The sequence below is a fragment of the Rhea americana genome, unplaced genomic scaffold, assembly GCF_003343005.1.
Source record: "Rhea americana isolate MKP2758 unplaced genomic scaffold, rheAme1 scaffold_21, whole genome shotgun sequence".
Taxonomy (NCBI): domain Eukaryota; kingdom Metazoa; phylum Chordata; class Aves; order Rheiformes; family Rheidae; genus Rhea; species Rhea americana.
The window spans coordinates 1,644,090-1,661,654 of NW_028186258.1; the positions used below are offsets into that span (position 1 = coordinate 1,644,090).

Here is a 17,565-nt window from a genome sequence, read left to right on the forward strand (position 1 = left end):
CCCCCCTTTAATTGCAGCTTTTTCTGGAGTGGGGTTTCAATTGATTCTCTGCTTGCAATAACGATAAAGCAGTTAACTTTTCTTTATGCTGCCCCGTTTCCTTCCGACTCCCCAGGGGAAGGAGCTTTTCTCTTGTGTCCTTTGAAGGAGCAGAGGGAAAAATCGCAATGACAGCGCAGCCCAGTCCGCCGCGGACAGGGCAGCAGGGATGATGCTGCAGGGGTGATTTTGCTCCATGCTCTTGGCCAAATCACTTACTCTCTTGATGCCTTGGTTTTTGCCTTTTGTGTGCTGGGGACAGCTGATGCTTGTCTCGTCTCAGGGGACTGTTGAAATTCAGCTAGTAGAGGATACAGTCCTTTGGACAGATGCAAAATGATAATACCTCATCACCTCGTAGTTTGCCTTTTTTATTTGGTAGAGCTTATTAAATAGTTTTCGTTTGGCAGCTGGCATCTACCTAAATAATTTGTATGTTTTTGTTTGTTTGTTTTTTAATGCTCTGACTTCATGGCTTTATTCCAAGACTTGGTGTGTTTTCAGGGACTTCTTCCCATGAGGCTGGGAGCCCTTCTTTGGCTCATACAAGGGAACACTTTTTCCTGGTGTATTTTGATAGAGGCAAAGCTTCTTTTAGGAGGCACGTGACCTTGTTTCTTCTCTGATGGCTCATCTGTTTGTGAGAATTGCAGGAATAGGGCTACGGTTTTATCTGATGTACAAAAGCAGGTAGTACTGAAAGGAGGCATGGTGCAGATATCCGTGTGGTCAGTTTAGCACTTTCCTGAAACTTACTGCTGCAGAAAAAAAAACATGTTAACAAAACTTGATTGTTTTCTGCTTTTCATCCTATGGCATGATGCAAAACTAAGGTAGGATCTCTCAAATAATGATTTTTTGGACATTTTAGAGACAGATGTTCAGCTTATACATACTCTTATTGAAGAATGGGAGAGGCAACTAAAAAAGTTGCTTATTTAAAAGGCTAAATAAGTTTAGGACTTGTAAACTGCCAATAGCTGATGTAAACCAGATCTCCATCTCCCACATACTATCCTGTGACTGTGACTCAGGAAGTGTCAGTGCATAACTAGCTAGTTATCAGGACCTCTTGCCTTCAGTTAAGCATTAATGCAGTGGTTCCCGTACATTCCTGTTAGTGAACTTATTTGTGGCCTTTTGACAGTTCTGGGATTGCAAACTCAGTTTTGCAACTGAGTTTCTCTTGTCCCGATGCTCAGGAATACTGTTAGCTCAAGTGAGGCTGTGGCCCTGATTTGGGTAATTTGGCGTGAAGATAAAGGCAGTTATGGGAGGCTGGACCAAGAGAGCTTGGCTTCACACACTTGATAAGCCAGCAACTTGAAACTCTAAATGTTAGCGACTTCAGAGCTGATCTTCTGCCAAAACACTTCTGTGGGGACATCCCTTTTGGCTTTGGGGGAGAGAGGTGCATGTGGGTGTCTCTCCCCAGCATACGCATGGTGAGTAGGCTGTAAGAGGAGGGGAGAGGGCCTGACCGTTGCTGTATGCCTCAGTTAACTCTAATTCGGATCAGTGTGTGTGTGAGAGACAGGGACTAATGAGAACGCCTGCCTGTTTTCTTTCCGGGGAACAAAAAGCTGACTTGCAGCTTGCTGACATTTCTATTATCACGTTGCGCTGGCAGGACAGGCAGCGCCAGTAGTTCTTTGGGAAAGGCAAGACAAGGGGATCGAATGTGTCGTCCCCGTCCCCCCACCCTTCCCTGCCATGTGAAAGGAGCTCTTTCTTTGAGTGCAAGAGGAGAGTGAGTCAGTGCTGCTCTGCAGGGGGATATAAAGCCAGCTTTGTAGTAGCCCTTTCTGGGCATTCAGTGTCCTACCCCGGGGAGCACAACGTCATCCCTGTTCCAGCGCTCCTTACCTGAGCGGTGCTGGTCCGTCACACTTCAGCACACACTTTTCATCGCTTTGGCGACAGTAGTCTGGAACCTGCTGCTTTGCTGCTTCGCTCGCTCTCCTGCTTGGTAAATTAACCTCCAGGCCGTGGGAATGAGTGAGCCAAGAGCCACTGCAGACCTTTACAGAGTTTATTTGTGATGCTTTGATAGACATGCGGTTATGTTCTGCATGCATGCACACACATGCACACGCGTGCACACACACACACACTCACAGGCAAACTGCATTTGTTACTCAGCTTCCTGGCAAGTTCAGACTTACTTCAACGAGTTTCTAATAAGAATAAAAAAAGTGCTCGGTCTCTTACTTTTCTCATCTATGAACCATTTTGCACACCAAGCTGCTAAGCCAACGAAGGCAGTCCTTAGTAGAGAAGGAAAATCTCCACTTTGATCTTCCTTGCAATAAAATAATTCTCTTTTAAAATAACTCTTGTTGCTGCCTGGCTGCAGGATTTGGCTTCTAAATGCCTGGTGAAGTAACTGTGTCTGGTATAAGGATTTTAATTAAGAGACAACTGATCACCTCTGCTATGAAATCCAAGTTTAAAAGCAAAAACAAACAAACAAAAAAAAATCCTCTCAACTTCACCAGCTTCCTGGAAAAAGTGACTGACTGGCTCTTCATTCTCCAGCAAAATCACAGTGTCTTCACTGGTTTAACTAAGGGGGTGTTCTGGAAGAGAAATTGCTTTCTGTCTGTATTGCTAATGAGCATGTATCTGTCACTCAATCTTTTTTTTTTTTCCTTTATGTAACCCAAAGTACTAATGTCTGGAAGAAATCTTTGAAAATTCTTGGAAAAAATTAATCATCTTCATGTGCCTAGCTTGCTAAGGCTCATAGAACTCGTTGTGCAATACTGTATGAGCAAATGGACTGGTTTTCATCACAGTTTTCATGGATGTTGGATTCTACCAGAACTTTGACCACTGATCTGAAGCAAGTCGAGAACCCAAACGTCCTTTTCTGAATAGTGCTCCCTCTTACCTTAGTCTAGACTTTATTTCTGTGATTTGTTGTACATTCCTGCTTTTTCAAACGTAGATTTGTTCACCTTCAAACCACAAACTATAAAATTATAAGCTTTCCAATGTGAAATACATGAACATATTCTAAACTCTGCAGCGTAGGGAACAAAATGACTTCTGTACATATTTATCTTAGAGCCATTCCGATTGGACAGGGTTCACAGGGAATATATTTGGCCAACGATGCAGAATTAATAACTGCATTTTTAACCCACTACACTTTGTATAGATCTCAAAATCTGAAAGCATTTTGCAGAGGAGATTGATGGCACTGTTGTTATTACACGTGGGGAAAGAAGGGCACAGAGCCCTTAAGCCAAGTGCCATGAACAGAACCCCAGTTCTGCTCGAGGGTTTGATCGCTTTCTCTCTTGCTGGAATCAGCATTCCCTGGGCAAAAAAGACTCGAGGTCATCAAAAGACAACTTGTTCTTGGGGGTTTGGAGGTCTTCAGTGAAAATAACTACCAGGTCATTTTCCCTTTTGTCTCCTAGCTGTCGCCATGCTGCCATAGCGAAGTACTTTGGCGATGTCACTCCACCTTGTAACAAGTGCTGCGATTACTGCAAGAACCCAGGGGCAGTGAAAAGGCAGTTGGAGTCACTGGAGCGTTGCAGCAACAGCTGGAGCAAAACCTGCATTGGGCCCACAGGTTCCTCCTGGGATTGTTACGATCCAGAGCTGTATGAAGGAGGAAGACGAGGTTGCAGAGGTTTTAGCAGGTCTGTATTTGGTAGCTCTTACTCAACTCACATGAGCTATCAGAGAGGAGCTTCCAGCTGCAGGCCCTGCCACTCTTCTATTTTCCTGCCACACATTTCTATGTGGTATTTTCCTGTAACTTTCTGGCAGCAGGAGCTGGAATTTCATTTTCCACGTGCTTTGGCAGCCTTGATCAAATGCATGTCTCAGAGAGCCAAAAGCTGTTTTGTTTGACATAAGAATTGCCTTGCAAAATGTAGTTGGTTCAAGAAACTAACCTGAAAGTTTTGAAAGGGGTAAGTCAGCTTAGCCCCTGCTCACAGTCACAAGAATGCAAAATGTTTAAATTGAGACAGACATGAAAGCAAAGTATGATATGGCCCAGCACTCATTCCTGGCTTAGTACTGCTGTCTAAGGGACCAGCAGGCTGAGGGACCATTGAGAGGACTTAGCCATCACAGAGAATGTAGTGGGATGCTAGTGTCAGATTCTTCTAAAGATTGCTATATTTTAGCAGACTGATGGTAAAAAGATGTGCCATGGGAAATATGACTTACTCTGTAAAATACTTGGCAGTGTGGAGATGACAACTTCTCTTCTCCTTTGCTCTCCACAAGAGACAAGAGTTCTCATGTTAAAAGGTGAAGATAGGTGTCCTGGCGGGTTGCAACCATTGTGCAGGTCAGGCAGGATGCAACCTTCCCTGCTTGCACTGCCCGTGAAGCTCTGCCGTGAGTTACAGCAGCCTGGCCTGGCCCCTCTGCTTTACTTTGAATGGCTGGAGAGTAACTGTAACTTTGTTCTTCAGGCTACTCCAGCTGAGCTGGAGGAAATTTCTGTACTTGTGACCTGAGTCTGTTTGATTCCAGGACTTGATAAGACACAGACAGTGCTGTTGCTGTACAACACAGTTTGCCACTTGGTTTCTTGAGCCTCTACATGACTCGCTCATAGCTTTTCATCAGAAGCTGTACTAATCACCGGTCTTAGAGTTTTGGTTTGTGATACCTGGAAGTTTTGGCTATGGCATCTGTAGAAGGCCGTAAACTCTTGAGTTACATCTAGGAAGAATAAGGCACAATATTTCATAATATTAGTGATGGTGTTTTCATTTAATAGATGAGTCTGAGCAACTGCAGCTGAAGAATAGATGCTGTGCCAGTTCTACTATCTCTACTGCAAGGGCAGCAACAACAGACAGAGAGAGAGAAAGAGAGAGGCAGCTGGCAGCAGTGACTGCTCAACCCCATGGGAGAAGCTGGCAGAGCTTCTGAAATGGAGCACTCCATTCTCAGAACACTAGTTACCTGCTATTAATCCCATGAATTTCTGTGGAGGAGAGTACTGCCCAGCCTGAGGGATGGTAGCAAAACTAAGAGCTATGACTTGTTCAGAAGGGATCTGAAATACCTCTTCTTTGTAAATACCGGGATTTCCAAAGCCTGTGCTACAACCACCTAATGTTGCATCTGCCTGCAGAAAAGTTTTTAACTCTTCCTCTCTTGCCTTATCCAGGTATGATGAGGAAGGCAGTGGGAATGGGGATGAAGTCAATGAAGAAAATCGGAAACGGGAGTGGAACAACTTCTACAAAAAGCAGATGAGTCTGCGCAAAGTGAGTTGATGTCACGTTGTAAGAGATGCATAGGTTGTTTGCTTTTAGCATCTATGCTGTGAGCTTCTGCTGCAGACTTAAAGGCTTCCTGGCACTACTGAAAGTCAATTATTGCTCCTTGTTGTGGCTTATTCTGATTTTTACCGATTACCTCTGCTTTTGCCATGCTCTCTGTATTTTGAGTCGGTCCTGAAACGTGAACGAACTCAACTCAATTATGTATTGATCTCTGCAGTGCTAATCAAGTGGATCCAGTTGTCTTTAGCATCTTTGATACTAGTAAAAACAGATTGCCCCATTTAGCTTCTCCTGTACATGTGAAGGTGAATGTCTGGCTTTGAGTCTCATCCTTTGCTTCCCTTCCTCTGTTTTGCTGCCTTTTCAGCACCTTCATAATTTCATCACTAATCTTCCCTGAAGCAGGGAGATAAAGAATGTCTCGTGCGCTCCTAGATCTGCGTGTGTGTTGCAGGGTTGCAAATGTTTGACTGATCTGTGTTTTCTTCCAGGGCAAAGAACCAGAAAAGGAAGATTTTGTTCCTCCAAGTAAATACCTTCTTTGATTTATAGTGGGTTTTCTTTGGGAGAAGGGAGTCTTGTATTTTGCAGCTGCATGTAATTTATGTTGCATCAACACTAGGGGTACCAATCCTAAGCACAAAGGTTAGGCTTTTGGCTGTGGAAGCCTGGCTGGAGATCAATCTGAGCTTAGTCCTGCTCGGGGTGAAGATACGGAATGCGTCTTTCTGAACAGCTTTTCTAAACGAGCAAGAGAGAAGGGAAACCCTGTTTATTCTAGGTTTTTAGGGTCTCTCTTTTCTGCAGTGGTTATGCAGCAGTAATCAATTGGGCTATATGAAAACTGCTGAGGAACTTTGCCATTTTTATCTGTGCTACTTGGAGCCCTGTCTAGCAACACAGTACTTAAACCATTGTAAATAGTTCATGTTACTCTATTCAGCCTCTTTATTTTTGGTTGCTCTTGCAGGGGGGAGGGAAAGAACTGGGTTTTCTAAGAAGTAGGATGTTTCAAAAAAGTGCTTCCTGAGATGGGGAGTTTTTGGAGAGCTGCCAGTCATAAGCTAGCAAAGTAGACATTCCCATCCAGAATGAGAAATCTCACTTCAACTTCTGCCTGCTCTTCTGGAGTTTGTAGCTTCTCCAGGTAAGGGGCTAATTGTAGTGGCTCTTGGGGTGACTGTGCAGGGAAGAGCATGCCAAGCAGTATTGGACTGGCACCTTCCTAATGAGATTTGAGATGTTCTCCATCAGCCCCAGTCTTGCTATGACATCTTTCCCAAATGTCTCTTCTGTGGTAGGTGCAGACTGCCCTTTGAAGGATGCCTTCAGCAGGAGAATCTCTAAGCTCACAGTGAAGGTAAAAAACGCTGTTTAACTTTCAATCTTCTTGACTCACAAAGGAGAGCAAAGATTTTACCTTCCTCATTCCTGTTCCTTCAGAGATCAAGTTCAAGGGGAAACATGACTTCCACAGAGCATGTCTAACTATCCTATGTTTTCCAGGGACGGGAACACTGCTTGAAGATACTGGAAGAAGCTTTGACCAATAACCAGAAAGTTCCAACAGCAACAGGAAAAGGGTATGAGTTAAGAGAGAAAAGGGGTAGCAAACTGTATCCTTTAACATGGGGCCGACTCTGTCCTAAGCAAGATCACCATTCTCAGGAAATAACCTTTTTAAGTTATTGGGTCCACAGATGTAGCTTTCGTTAACAGTGTCCTTCTTGTGGTGAGTTTAGGATTAGACATGAGGATTCCTGGGTCCAGTTCTGCTAATTCAATTTGATTCTAGGAATCACAATTCCTCCCTGTCCCACAAGATGGCAATAGTGTACTCCTCAAATCCAGCAACTGAAGAGGAGAACTTGGACTTAAATTTGTTTTTACCACCCCCTTCATTTCCTCACAAGTCACCCCTGCATACCTTAATCAGGAGTCACACTTATGCTTGTAGCGAAGGGTGTGAATTTTTCATACTTTCTGGAAGATGTTTAAGCATCAGTGTTCATTTTACAGATATAGAAGTGTGTCTTGCCAGAAATCACCCCAGCCTGTGTTACAGGTCAGACCCTCATGCCTGTGCTGTGGAGTTGGAGTATGAAGCTTTCCGAACCAGTAAAATGGCTAACTCGTACAAAGCAACTGTGTTAAAGAAGGTAGGGCCCTAGGTCTGCTATTGCTCCCTGACCTCTAAACAAGGTGTGGCCTTAGCTCAAGGGGAAATATGGTAGAATGCATGCAGGAAAAGATGGATGAGCAGCTTTGCTTTGTTTTGGATGTCTTCTAAATCTTTCTTCATGGTTTTGTTTCCAGGAGGAGCCACAATCACACTGGCTTCACATCTTTGTTGGCTTCAGCCTGTAGGCTTTGAAAACCTATGTATCAGTGCAAGCTTATCTAGATATCATCTGGGTGTAGCGATAAAGGGAATGCAGAGTTCCTAGACTATCACTGACATTAGAGGAACATTGGTTTGCATTAACTGGCTGACAGAAGTCTCTTTCAGGATGCTTCTATCCTAGAAATAGGTGTCTCTCCAGGGAAGATACATGTCCTGCCACTAAGGCTTTCGGTACATAGAGAGAGAAGCATACATCAAGATTTCTAGCCACTGTAGAGCATTTCTGTTTTCTCTTCAGGTAGCAGAGATCAACAAGGCCTCAAAAGAAGGAGAAGTGTTCACAGTCTTTGGGTCAGGAACTGGTAGCCACAGCAGCATGGAGACAAAGTCTGGACATCCAGCAGAAGAGGACTTCCTCCCCGCATCCCAGGTTTACTCGGTGAGTGAGTACGGATGAGATAGACAAGGAAGGAAAAATGTGGTGGGTGGGATAGACAAGGAAGGAAAAATGTGGTTTGGCTATTCCCTTAAAAATTTTTTTTAAGTTTGTGTGGCTATAGCTGTATGTTTAAACTGGAATTGCATTCTCTGTCACCGTTTTGTCTCCTGTCTGTGAAGCTGTTGGGGTGAGAGCAACTAATCATGCTGGTGATTATAGCATATGTGCAGGCCATACATCAAATAAGTTTTTCTTACGTTGCTCTATCCAGTGATGCTGTCTGTCTCCTATGTCTTCAGCCCAATCCATTTCCCTGATAGCTCAGTTGATGGTTATGATGATGAGCCCATCTCAGGTTATGGCTGTGTGCACCGTGGTATACAGCATGCTTTCCTGGGGTGCACTCAGGACTTGTCCTGGTTAGTCACTGCTTGACTTCTCAGGAATGGCTTTTCCCTCATATCATATTGCTTATCACTAATCTTTCCTCATCCACGGGCAGATACTACCTTTCCCAAAGTAACAGAGACCAAAGCTCGTCTGGTGGCTTTTCAGCAGGGGTGTGTGTGTATTAGAAACAAACCCAGCTGGCTTTCTGCAGGAATCAGACTTCTGCACTGCAGTTTGCCTTTTTAAAGCAAGGCTCCCTGTGACCTGGTAGCTCCATCCCCAAGGCTTATAGGCATGCTCCAGAGAGAGTTCCATCTGATCAGAACGAAGGAAGCATTTCTTTCCAATTCCTGTGCTGCAGTGAACTCCATTGGTCTACCACTATTTATCAGGTATCTTTCCCATTAGTTGACCACTCTTGAAAATTTTCAGGTATGTGGATGCTCTGCCTCCTCCACATCAAAATGAGGATCCTAAGATGCATCTGTTCACAATGCAACAGGTGCTAGTCCTTTAGCCTCTGCTGAATCTCCTGCTAGAACTCAGCTCCCTCATCTGTGGCTCCACAAAATTAAGAAACTCTCTTTCAACTCCTGCTGGCCCTGCTCAATGTGGCAGTCAGGAAAAAAGGCCCCTCAGCAGAATTGGGTGGCTGTGACACCCTGGCTCAGTCTGGTTGCTTGATATACCTTAGTAGCAACATCCACTGAAGCTCTTCAGGGCAGAAGATGTTTATATGTTTTCTTCCCTCAGCATCCCTCATCATGTGCATCTTGTCTAGTCTCCTGCTTCTGTTCTCTCCCTTACCGTCAAAGTTGTTTGTTTGCCTGGTCCTATAGTCCTCCTATGTTAAAGGCCAGTCCCTAATTTGGTGGAGTCTGTCCATTGGCTCCAGAATGCAAATTGGCTTCCGCTCCTCCTTAGTTTGCACAGCTCAAAAATAGGCCATTCTTCTGTCTCCTGGTACACTGCTGTGACAGTGCAGGCAAGGAAATGCAAACTTGGCTCCTTTCAGGGTTCTGCACATGAAGCCTTCTTAATGCTCTCATATCTTAAATCCGTCTTCCTCTTCCTTTCTCTGTAGTTCAAGCCCAAGCGTGTGGGAGCTGGGTTTCCAAAGAAATCCAGCTTGTTCCAGACAGCTTCAGAACTGCTGAAGGTAGAAGAGGGCAATGCCAAGCCTGTCAAAACAGATGATGATTGCCCAAATGGGCAGGAAAACTGCAACTTCAATCTAGAACTGGACACCAGAATCCCTGTTCTCCAGAAGAAGGAAATGGCAACCAAAGCAGCGTGTGAGAGTGCAGAGGGAGAAGTACTGCTTCCTGAAAAGAAGGGACAACAGTCCAGTCCGGACACAAAAGTTTCCCTTTGTGATAGCCCTCCTAAGAAGGCCAAACCTAGCAAGAAGCAGCAAATGCTAGCAGAAGCGGCCAAAAAAGAATCACAGGACATTTCCAAGTTCTTCTCCCTCACTAAAGCTTCATCTAAAGCCACAAGTTGCAGCTCAGTAGAGGAAGACTGCTGTTCTGCAAGGACACTACCTCAGGTTTCTTCTCAGAGCACGTGTCAAGAGAAATTGATACCTCAGGAAATCAAAGATGTCTCTGGAGAGGATGTGACTGGACACTGCCTGGCAGAAAATCAAGAGTTGGAGCAGATGGAAGGAACACTGACTGAGAGAGAGGAGGAGTTTAAGCCCCCGCAGGCTGCTGAATCTGAACTACTTCAGACAGAAGTTGATGAAAAATTCAGGTAAAATCTCCATGTCTCTGCTCTCTACGTTACTTTACTAACTACCTGCAGAGCTCCACCAGCCTTGTCCTGGAAATTGGAAATGCATGTTAGAGGCTGGGGAGGGAGGCTCGTGCTTTATCATGAAGAGTCTCAAGGCCACTGACAGTGAATGCAGTAACGTCTTTACCATAGAATAATTAAAACTGTCCTTCTCTCCACTCTTCCCATACTAGTGCTGCTGAAACTGTCACAGAAACTGAGCTAACTGCTGTTGGGGAAGGTCAGAATGGGAAGAGACCAGGATCAGATGAGGTAAGAGTTTAACAGATGCTGTTTTCCTCTGCTCCTTCTGTTCAGCTTGTTCCAAGTTTCTCTCTGGGAGTGATGTTCCTAGTCTGAACTTTGCCTAATAGTGTTATTTGTCTGGGGAGAGCCCAGCTGCAGTCACAGCAAAGAGGAAAACCATGGTTAAGTTGCGCTCTTGGTATGCCCCTTCTGCCCACTGGGCCCTTGCCAGACTGCAGCTATCGGCCAGTAACTCACAGGACCACTCAGCAGCAGACTGCGGACGCAGCCTTTCTTGCCTTTCAGTCCCTGGTTCTGCATTTGGTGTTTGTGACTGCCTAGTAGCTCTCTCCCCTCAACAGCACAGTTTTTTATTTCCTATTCCAAGTTGAATGGGAATGCAGCTCTCCTGTGGTGGTTGATTCTTCCTGAGAGGTGCATTATCAGTAGACAGTCTGGAAGATATTTTCCTATCAATCACTTACCTGTGTAAGAGAGGGTCTAGCAATTACCTGTCCTAATAAAGGCATTGGCTAATTCTAAATATGCTACTCCTAAAGAAATTTTTCAAAGTCCCTTTCCTTTGTTTGGGAACTAAGATGATATCATGGCTGCACAGCTTCATGTCTTCAGGAAGGAGGAGGAATGGGTTATACAGATTCTTGTATGGTATTCACTATAGGAAGAGCATGCTGCAAAGAGGCATGTTCTCAGAAGGCATTGGCTGCTTGGAAGGCTAATGCTGCTGCAGGAATTAAGGGTTTTGTTTTCTTCCGTCTTGTCTCCAGGATAAAGAAAGTCCTGCAAAAAAGAAGCTACGGACAGCAGCAAAGTCTTCTATTCTGTCCCAGCCAGAAAGCAAAAGTGTTGGTCCAGCAAAGAAGAAAGTGACTTTTGATCCAAACATATCACAGTGTGATAAAGAAGGAACCAGCAAGACTATCCAGCCAGTGACCAAAGGCATGTCCCTCAAAGAGACAGCAGACATCGTTGTCAAATATTTGACCCCATTCTACAAGGGTGGCAAATTTGCTTCCAAGGTAGGGCATGGTTCAAGGCCCTCTCTAGCAGAAGGATACTGAATCTATCTAGTGATCTGGGGCTCCAAGAAGGGAAAGATGCTTACAGCACTCCTGTGGTATGAATCTATGAACTGATCTCGACTTCCTACTCTTTCTCCTTCCCATCCCTGCAGGATCTGTTTAAGGGCTTTGCTCGGCACCTTTCTCACCTACTGACTGAAGAGCAGAACCCTGCCCGCAAGACTGGTGAGTTGGTAGCTGGGGAGCACCAACAATCTTGGGTTCTTTTGATGCTAAGTGGATTGATCTGTTAAAGGGGGCAGATGTCTTAAGTATCTTCTCAAAGGTGGTGCTTCTTCTCTTGCAGTGAAGGAAGAAGCACAAAGACTCATCAAGGAATTTTTCAAAACACGGGTCAGATGCGAGAGCGAGACAGACTGGCAGGAGCTGCAGAGCTCCGAGAGATAATCTTTGCATCTTGTTGGCTCTTTTTCTTCCTTGAGGAGGGGGGGGAACCACGGGATCTTGCTAAACTTAGCCAAGGAGAGTTTCGTGAAAATGCAGAATGGAGCTTTTTTATTCCCACTGCATTTTTGTTCTCTTCTGTTCAGTGTCACCTTAGTGATACACACTTCCAGGAAACTAGTTCCTGTGAACTTACGGAGAGTTTCTCCAATAACCAGGGCATTGAAGCCCTCCAGCACATCTTGCCAGGAGGTGTAAAGTCTGCATCTGCTGTGTAGATTAGGGGCTGCTGTCTCAGGTGTTCTGCAGTGCCTCCAACCTCTGCTCCCCGCAGCAGTCTGGGAAGGGCTCAGATTTTCCAGTTGGGACTCTGCTTTGGGATAGCATCCTCTTGCTCCCTAGACGGCTCTTCCCCTTACTCTCCCATCTCTTGCGTTCTTATTAAGTGTTACCAATAGAAGCCTTATGCTACAAACATGTTCACTTGCTTTGCTCAGGGCTGCCAATGATGGAGTTGGTGGTTGAGTTCCTGGATGGAACATTTTCCCTTGGAGGGCACAGTTTTGTTTTTACTATGTGGGCACTGCCTGCTTTCTGAAGATGGAGAAACTCAGATTCTTTTTGTTTTAATCCTAACAAATTTTTAACTGTGTCTAGTTCTGCCTGCCCTTTAATCTAAGTGGTGATGTTCTTTCAGTGTTAAGTCTCCAAAGGTGGCACCAAGGCTGTTGACACTTTTCAGCATTTGCTTGTAACCCCTAAAGCCATATCTGCTCCCTGTGCCTCGCCCACAGCATCCAGTACAGAGGGCAACGCTGCTGTCACAACTGGTTAGCATACTGCTGTGGCCCTCAGATTGATGCTGCGGTGCCTCTGCTGCTATATTTATATAAGGACCTGAACCTGTAGGGCATTGGTGTGCTTTAAATAACCTGATCCCTAGGCAGAAGTCCTTTCTGTTGGGTTGTTGTTGGGTTCTGCAGTTGTTCTGTGCCTACAAGAGGATGGTGGCCTCAGGTACTAGTGCTGCTAGAGAAATTCACAGCCTGAGAAGCCATGGAAGAAACAGGTTTTTGAATCACTTGTACTCAACAGATTTTTTTTTTTAATATACTGAAGGGTATGTGCAGAACTGACAATAAAATTATGTTACAGCTGCTGTGGAGTCTTCTTGGAAGCTTTCTTACCTATCAAATAAACTTGTCTTTAGTAAGTTCTATATTAAGACAATGCTCCATGCTCCATCACTGTGAACACAACCATGAAATTTCATTCTTTTTGTTTGAACATGCAGCTAATGAATGCAAGACAGGGATATGATGGGTGGAAAGTCTTTGGCAGTAGACATCTCCAATCCTGATAGCTGCAGGACTTTTCCAGCTAGAACCAGAAGAGAAGCTTGGAAATGTTTAACTCGGTCACTTTCATCTTCAGTTTGGTCTAGTGGGACCAAAAGAGCTCACTGGTAGGACCAGAGAGCTTTATAAGAAGCCTTTTGCACATTAAAAAAAAAAAAAAAAAAAAAAAAAAAAAAAAAAAAATTCAGCTGTTGCTTGGTGGTTTCCACTTCCCCTTCCCATTAAAGATCCTGTATCACTGGCCACTTAAGTGGGATACTGTCTCTAGAGTTCAGCTGCTGGCTGGCTAGGTGAACTTCTCAGAAATGCTGTGTGTGGCTTGTAAATCAGGCGGCTCTTACAAGAGATCATTATGACATGGGTTATGTGAAACAGTGTTGAATCACCATGTCTGGCATTTCCAACCAGAAAAGCTGTGGAGAGCTCTGCCTCAGTGGAGGGTAGCAAAAGCTCATAAAAAAGGGGGGAAGAAGGATGAATTAAGCCTCAGCACTCTTTTCCTGTGTTTCCTGTTGTTGTGGTGCTTCCGCAGCCTTGCAGCAACGCTGCTGAAGGGGAAAGGTGGCACTTCAGCCTCAGCTGGGACCTACAAGGCCACAGCAAGTAGCACTTGCAGGTGAAGTTCCTGACAGAAAAGACTCAGCTGTTACTGCTAGTATCAGCTCACCAGCAGGGAGTCAGCTGTGGGTCATGGCTTGCATTGAGCACCCTCAGATCCATTCCCAGCTTACAGTAACATCCTTTTCCTCAAGCTTTTCTAGTTACCTGCAGGTCAACCTTCTCATATTATATCTAAACTAGGATCTATCATATCATAGCTGCAAAATAGCTATTACGTGATTATTTTATTGCAGTCCCCTAAAATGCAGGTATATTTATTTCAGTAAGATAGCTGCAGTAATTAAAATAAATTAAGCATTTTATACAACCCAGGACTCTCAGTCTCTGCTGTAATACAAGTTCCATTTGAGTACTTTTCTCCACGGGCGTACAGCCATCATTGAAGTACGACAGCTGCACGGGCATGACTGAGTTCTTTATAGTGGAAGGAAAAAGATGCACATAATTATGTCAGTAAGAAATTAATTAACAATAAACATTCTTACCATTGCAGCTCAATCTGTGACCCAGCACATACGGTAAATTGCATATTAACACTGATCTACTTTGTAATTAAGATGCTTTCTACAAGCTCCTGCTTCATAAACCCTGCTGCAGGGCATCTCTTGCAGATCGAGAAAAAATAGTCTTAGGAAAACACCAGCAGCCAGTGCAGTCATATCATAGCCCTGGCTTTGCTTTCTCATACAAAAATCTCCAGCAAGCATCAGTCTTTGTGCCTGTTCATTAATTCATAAAAAGAGAAAAAACAATACCACACTGCACAGCCTGAAGGCAATTGCCTTTGTGCTTCCGTCTACTCGGCTGCTCTGGGATGGAGCAGGTATGAAAAAGCAATGGTGTGAAAAATGTGTTGTGTGGTTCTTTCAGACAGTGCATACATCACTTCAAGGAAGAGTACAACTCACTGGGACTGAATTGCAAGTCATGTGGGGTGAGATTATGGGTCAGTTCATCAACAGACCATCACTGTGGTGGCAGTCTTGGAAAGCAGCAGAGATCAAGGATGTCTTTTGTGAAAGGCCTCCCCAGAGGACAAGGCAAGAAGCACTGAACAAGCCTGAAGAAATGAAACCTGTGCTGTTCTGCCTGGTCAGTTCTTCTCTTCTCAGGCTCTAGTGCTGAAATTCAGTTTGACTCAAGATGACAACAATTGTGTGATACACTTCTTTAGCCTGTCAAAACACAAATCAAAAATACAAATCAAATATTCTCTACTTACTGCTGCCCCAGAAGTTCCTGCTTATCATAATGAAATATTCCCATAATTAAGTATCAGCTATGCACTGGAACTCAAGCTGCCCCAGCCACCTCTTGGAGGGAAAAAAGAGCAGTACTACTGTCTCTTGGTAGTGGCTCAGCTGGGCAGTGAAGGGCAATTTCTGAACTGCCAGGAGAAAGCTGTGGGTCAAGTCTGATCATTTCACCTGTGACAGTTCAATCCACAGAGTCCTGGGGCTAGCTGCTGAGCCATAGTTCAGTTCCACACCAGGAAGCCCGCTGTCAGAGACAGGCCGCAGAGTTCGCATCTTCTGCAGCTCTTTCAGTGGGATGACACAGCAGACCTGTGCAAGAAGAAAAAGACATAGAGAACTCCAGCAGTCTTCTTTAAGAACAAACCCACCTGATTCTGGTCAAGGAAGATTTGTCTCAAGAGTCTCTTTAAAGCTGAGAAAAGGAGTGAGGCATAGGGCAATGCATACTGAAAAAACACAATGGCCAGAGTAATTGCTATGCTCCTGCTGCCAACTTATTCATACAGCTGCTGCAGGAATGAGCCAAACAGGAATGTGACCTAGGCTTGGTTTTACTACAGACCATGCTTGTTTCCAAGATGACTGTGCTTACGAAAGAGCACATGGCAATATGCACATCTGTTTTACCACTGTCTGTCACTTGCTTTGGGCTAGAGCTGTTGTTACAGTGAATGGCTATCATGCAGGTAGATACAGTCTCCTCCTGCACACATTCTTCTAAAAGTCAAAGCTAGTGTCTGGCAGGCATCACAGTTCTGGGCTTGAAGGAAGAATTGTCTGGCATACCTGGACAGCACTATCCACCACAATGATCTGTTCTTTATTCACGCCAAAGAAACAGGGCACAGGGATTGTCTCATCACTGACTCTCTCTGCAAGGTAGATGTTGTAGCCAAAGAAAGGCAATTTGATTATGTGCTCTGTAAGAAAGCAAAAGGTGGCTTTCAGTCAGCATCTTTTGGCCAAGAATCTACTGCACCAACCTGAGACAGTCAAAAGCTACATGTCTTTCCAAGCTTTTCTACATTAAAAATTGACAACTTCTCCCTCCTCCCTTAGGTCCCTGGTGTTCAGTTGTCAGCAACGTGAATGTATGTGTTATTCTTTAAAGAGCTGAAAACAGGCATGTAGCCAGAATATCAATTTAAATATAATCATACAAAGCTCTGAAAATTTGTTGCAGGCTTTTACCAAGAGGTGGAACCTGTACTATGACAGCAGACTTCGGAACAAGTGCCATACTGCAGGGAGAGGCTGTCAGGGAATCATGTGTATTGGGCCACTCCAGGCTCCAAAGATCCTTGCCAAGCTCATGAATTGCCCAAAAAGTGGGTTCAGAGGCAGCTGCCATCATGCTCAGGATGGGCTACACTAGCAGATCTGGACATCTCCTCACCTATAAACTGGATTTTTGCATCCATTGGCTGGAGTGGCTCCCTGGTTCTCAGCAGCAGGGCAACGTGGTTCTGCAGAGCCTCGGGGCTGATGCGGGACTGCAGGGGCTTTGGTGTGTATTCCTTCAGCTCCTCCCTGTGCCAACAAGCAGAGTTTGACTCACCCCCTGCCCAGCAAAAACAGAAAGTTCAGCCAGGGGAGTTAGAAGCAAGGAGGGGATGTGACAACAATTTTCACTGGCAAGGCTGAGGGCGAGGGTGGAGGGAGAGGGAAGAGCACAACAGGTAGTGTCCAGATTGAATAATGTGTAAGGAAACAGACAGTGAGACAATCAGATTTCCACAGGGAAGAAAGCTGTGTACCACTGATTAGTGCACTGAGAGAAATCCCTCCTTTCCGGAGACAACAGGAGCTCTTCAGGCAAGAACTGTAGCATGGAAGAACAACCAGGTGTCTGTTTCATAGGCAGTCTCAGCTGAAAAACACCCACTCCATCTCTGTCTTGCTCCTTTGTCTCCAAAGCACTACACCAAGCAGAGTTCCCCGTGCCCAGCAGGGCTATTCCATTGACTCCTAATGCTGATGCTCTAAGGGGGTTTGATGGACATCCTGCTACTAACACCACTCTGAATCAGAGTGCACAAGGATACGGGAAGAAGTGAATGTGAAAATAAAGCTCAGGGCTTTAGGAGGGCTGCAGGACAGAAGCTGGGGCCTAAGGACCTTTCCTAGTACCCAAGGACACCTTCATTCCTATTAGGCACCTCACCACAGATTTCAGGTGCCCAAATTGAAAACACTAGCCCTCATGAGAAAGAGCAAAAGAGCATTCAGCCCAGTTAAAAACCTACATCTCTAAGCTCACACACTTCCTTCCTGGTAACCTGAACATGTGGAACTGGCAGCCACAAGAAATGGCTGTGGCACCCTAATGACCCTGAGAT

The 17,565-nt window shown here is 44.9% G+C and overlaps 2 protein-coding genes across 3 annotated transcripts in view; one reads left to right on the plus strand and one right to left on the minus strand.

The window, feature by feature from the left end:
• RECQL5 (RecQ like helicase 5) overlaps window positions 1-13,150 on the plus strand; it is a 40,232-nt gene extending 27,082 nt beyond the window's left edge. The window contains exons 9-20 of one of the 2 annotated variants that reach the window (XM_085304514.1): window positions 3,468-3,695; window positions 5,192-5,291; window positions 5,801-5,837; window positions 6,611-6,669; window positions 6,816-6,892; window positions 7,375-7,468; window positions 7,952-8,092; window positions 9,567-10,237; window positions 10,453-10,531; window positions 11,293-11,544; window positions 11,700-11,772; window positions 11,873-13,150. In XM_085304514.1, the coding sequence (XP_085160640.1) occupies window positions 3,468-3,695; window positions 5,192-5,291; window positions 5,801-5,837; window positions 6,611-6,669; window positions 6,816-6,892; window positions 7,375-7,468; window positions 7,952-8,092; window positions 9,567-10,237; window positions 10,453-10,531; window positions 11,293-11,544; window positions 11,700-11,772; window positions 11,873-11,994 (1,933 nt within the window). In that variant the 3' untranslated portion in view covers window positions 11,995-13,150. The remainder of the gene's footprint in view (window positions 1-3,467; window positions 3,696-5,191; window positions 5,292-5,800; window positions 5,838-6,610; window positions 6,670-6,815; window positions 6,893-7,374; window positions 7,469-7,951; window positions 8,093-9,566; window positions 10,238-10,452; window positions 10,532-11,292; window positions 11,545-11,699; window positions 11,773-11,872) is intronic. The other variant, XM_085304515.1, reaches the window with a different exon arrangement.
• A 1,249-nt stretch (window positions 13,151-14,399) lies between these two features.
• The window catches only part of MYO15B (myosin XVB), a 47,238-nt gene continuing 44,072 nt past the window's right edge, over window positions 14,400-17,565 (minus strand). The window contains 4 exon segments of the mRNA XM_085304513.1: window positions 14,400-15,145; window positions 15,398-15,535; window positions 16,013-16,146; window positions 16,623-16,756. Coding sequence (XP_085160639.1) covers window positions 15,086-15,145; window positions 15,398-15,535; window positions 16,013-16,146; window positions 16,623-16,756 — 466 coding nt within the window. The 3' untranslated portion in view covers window positions 14,400-15,085.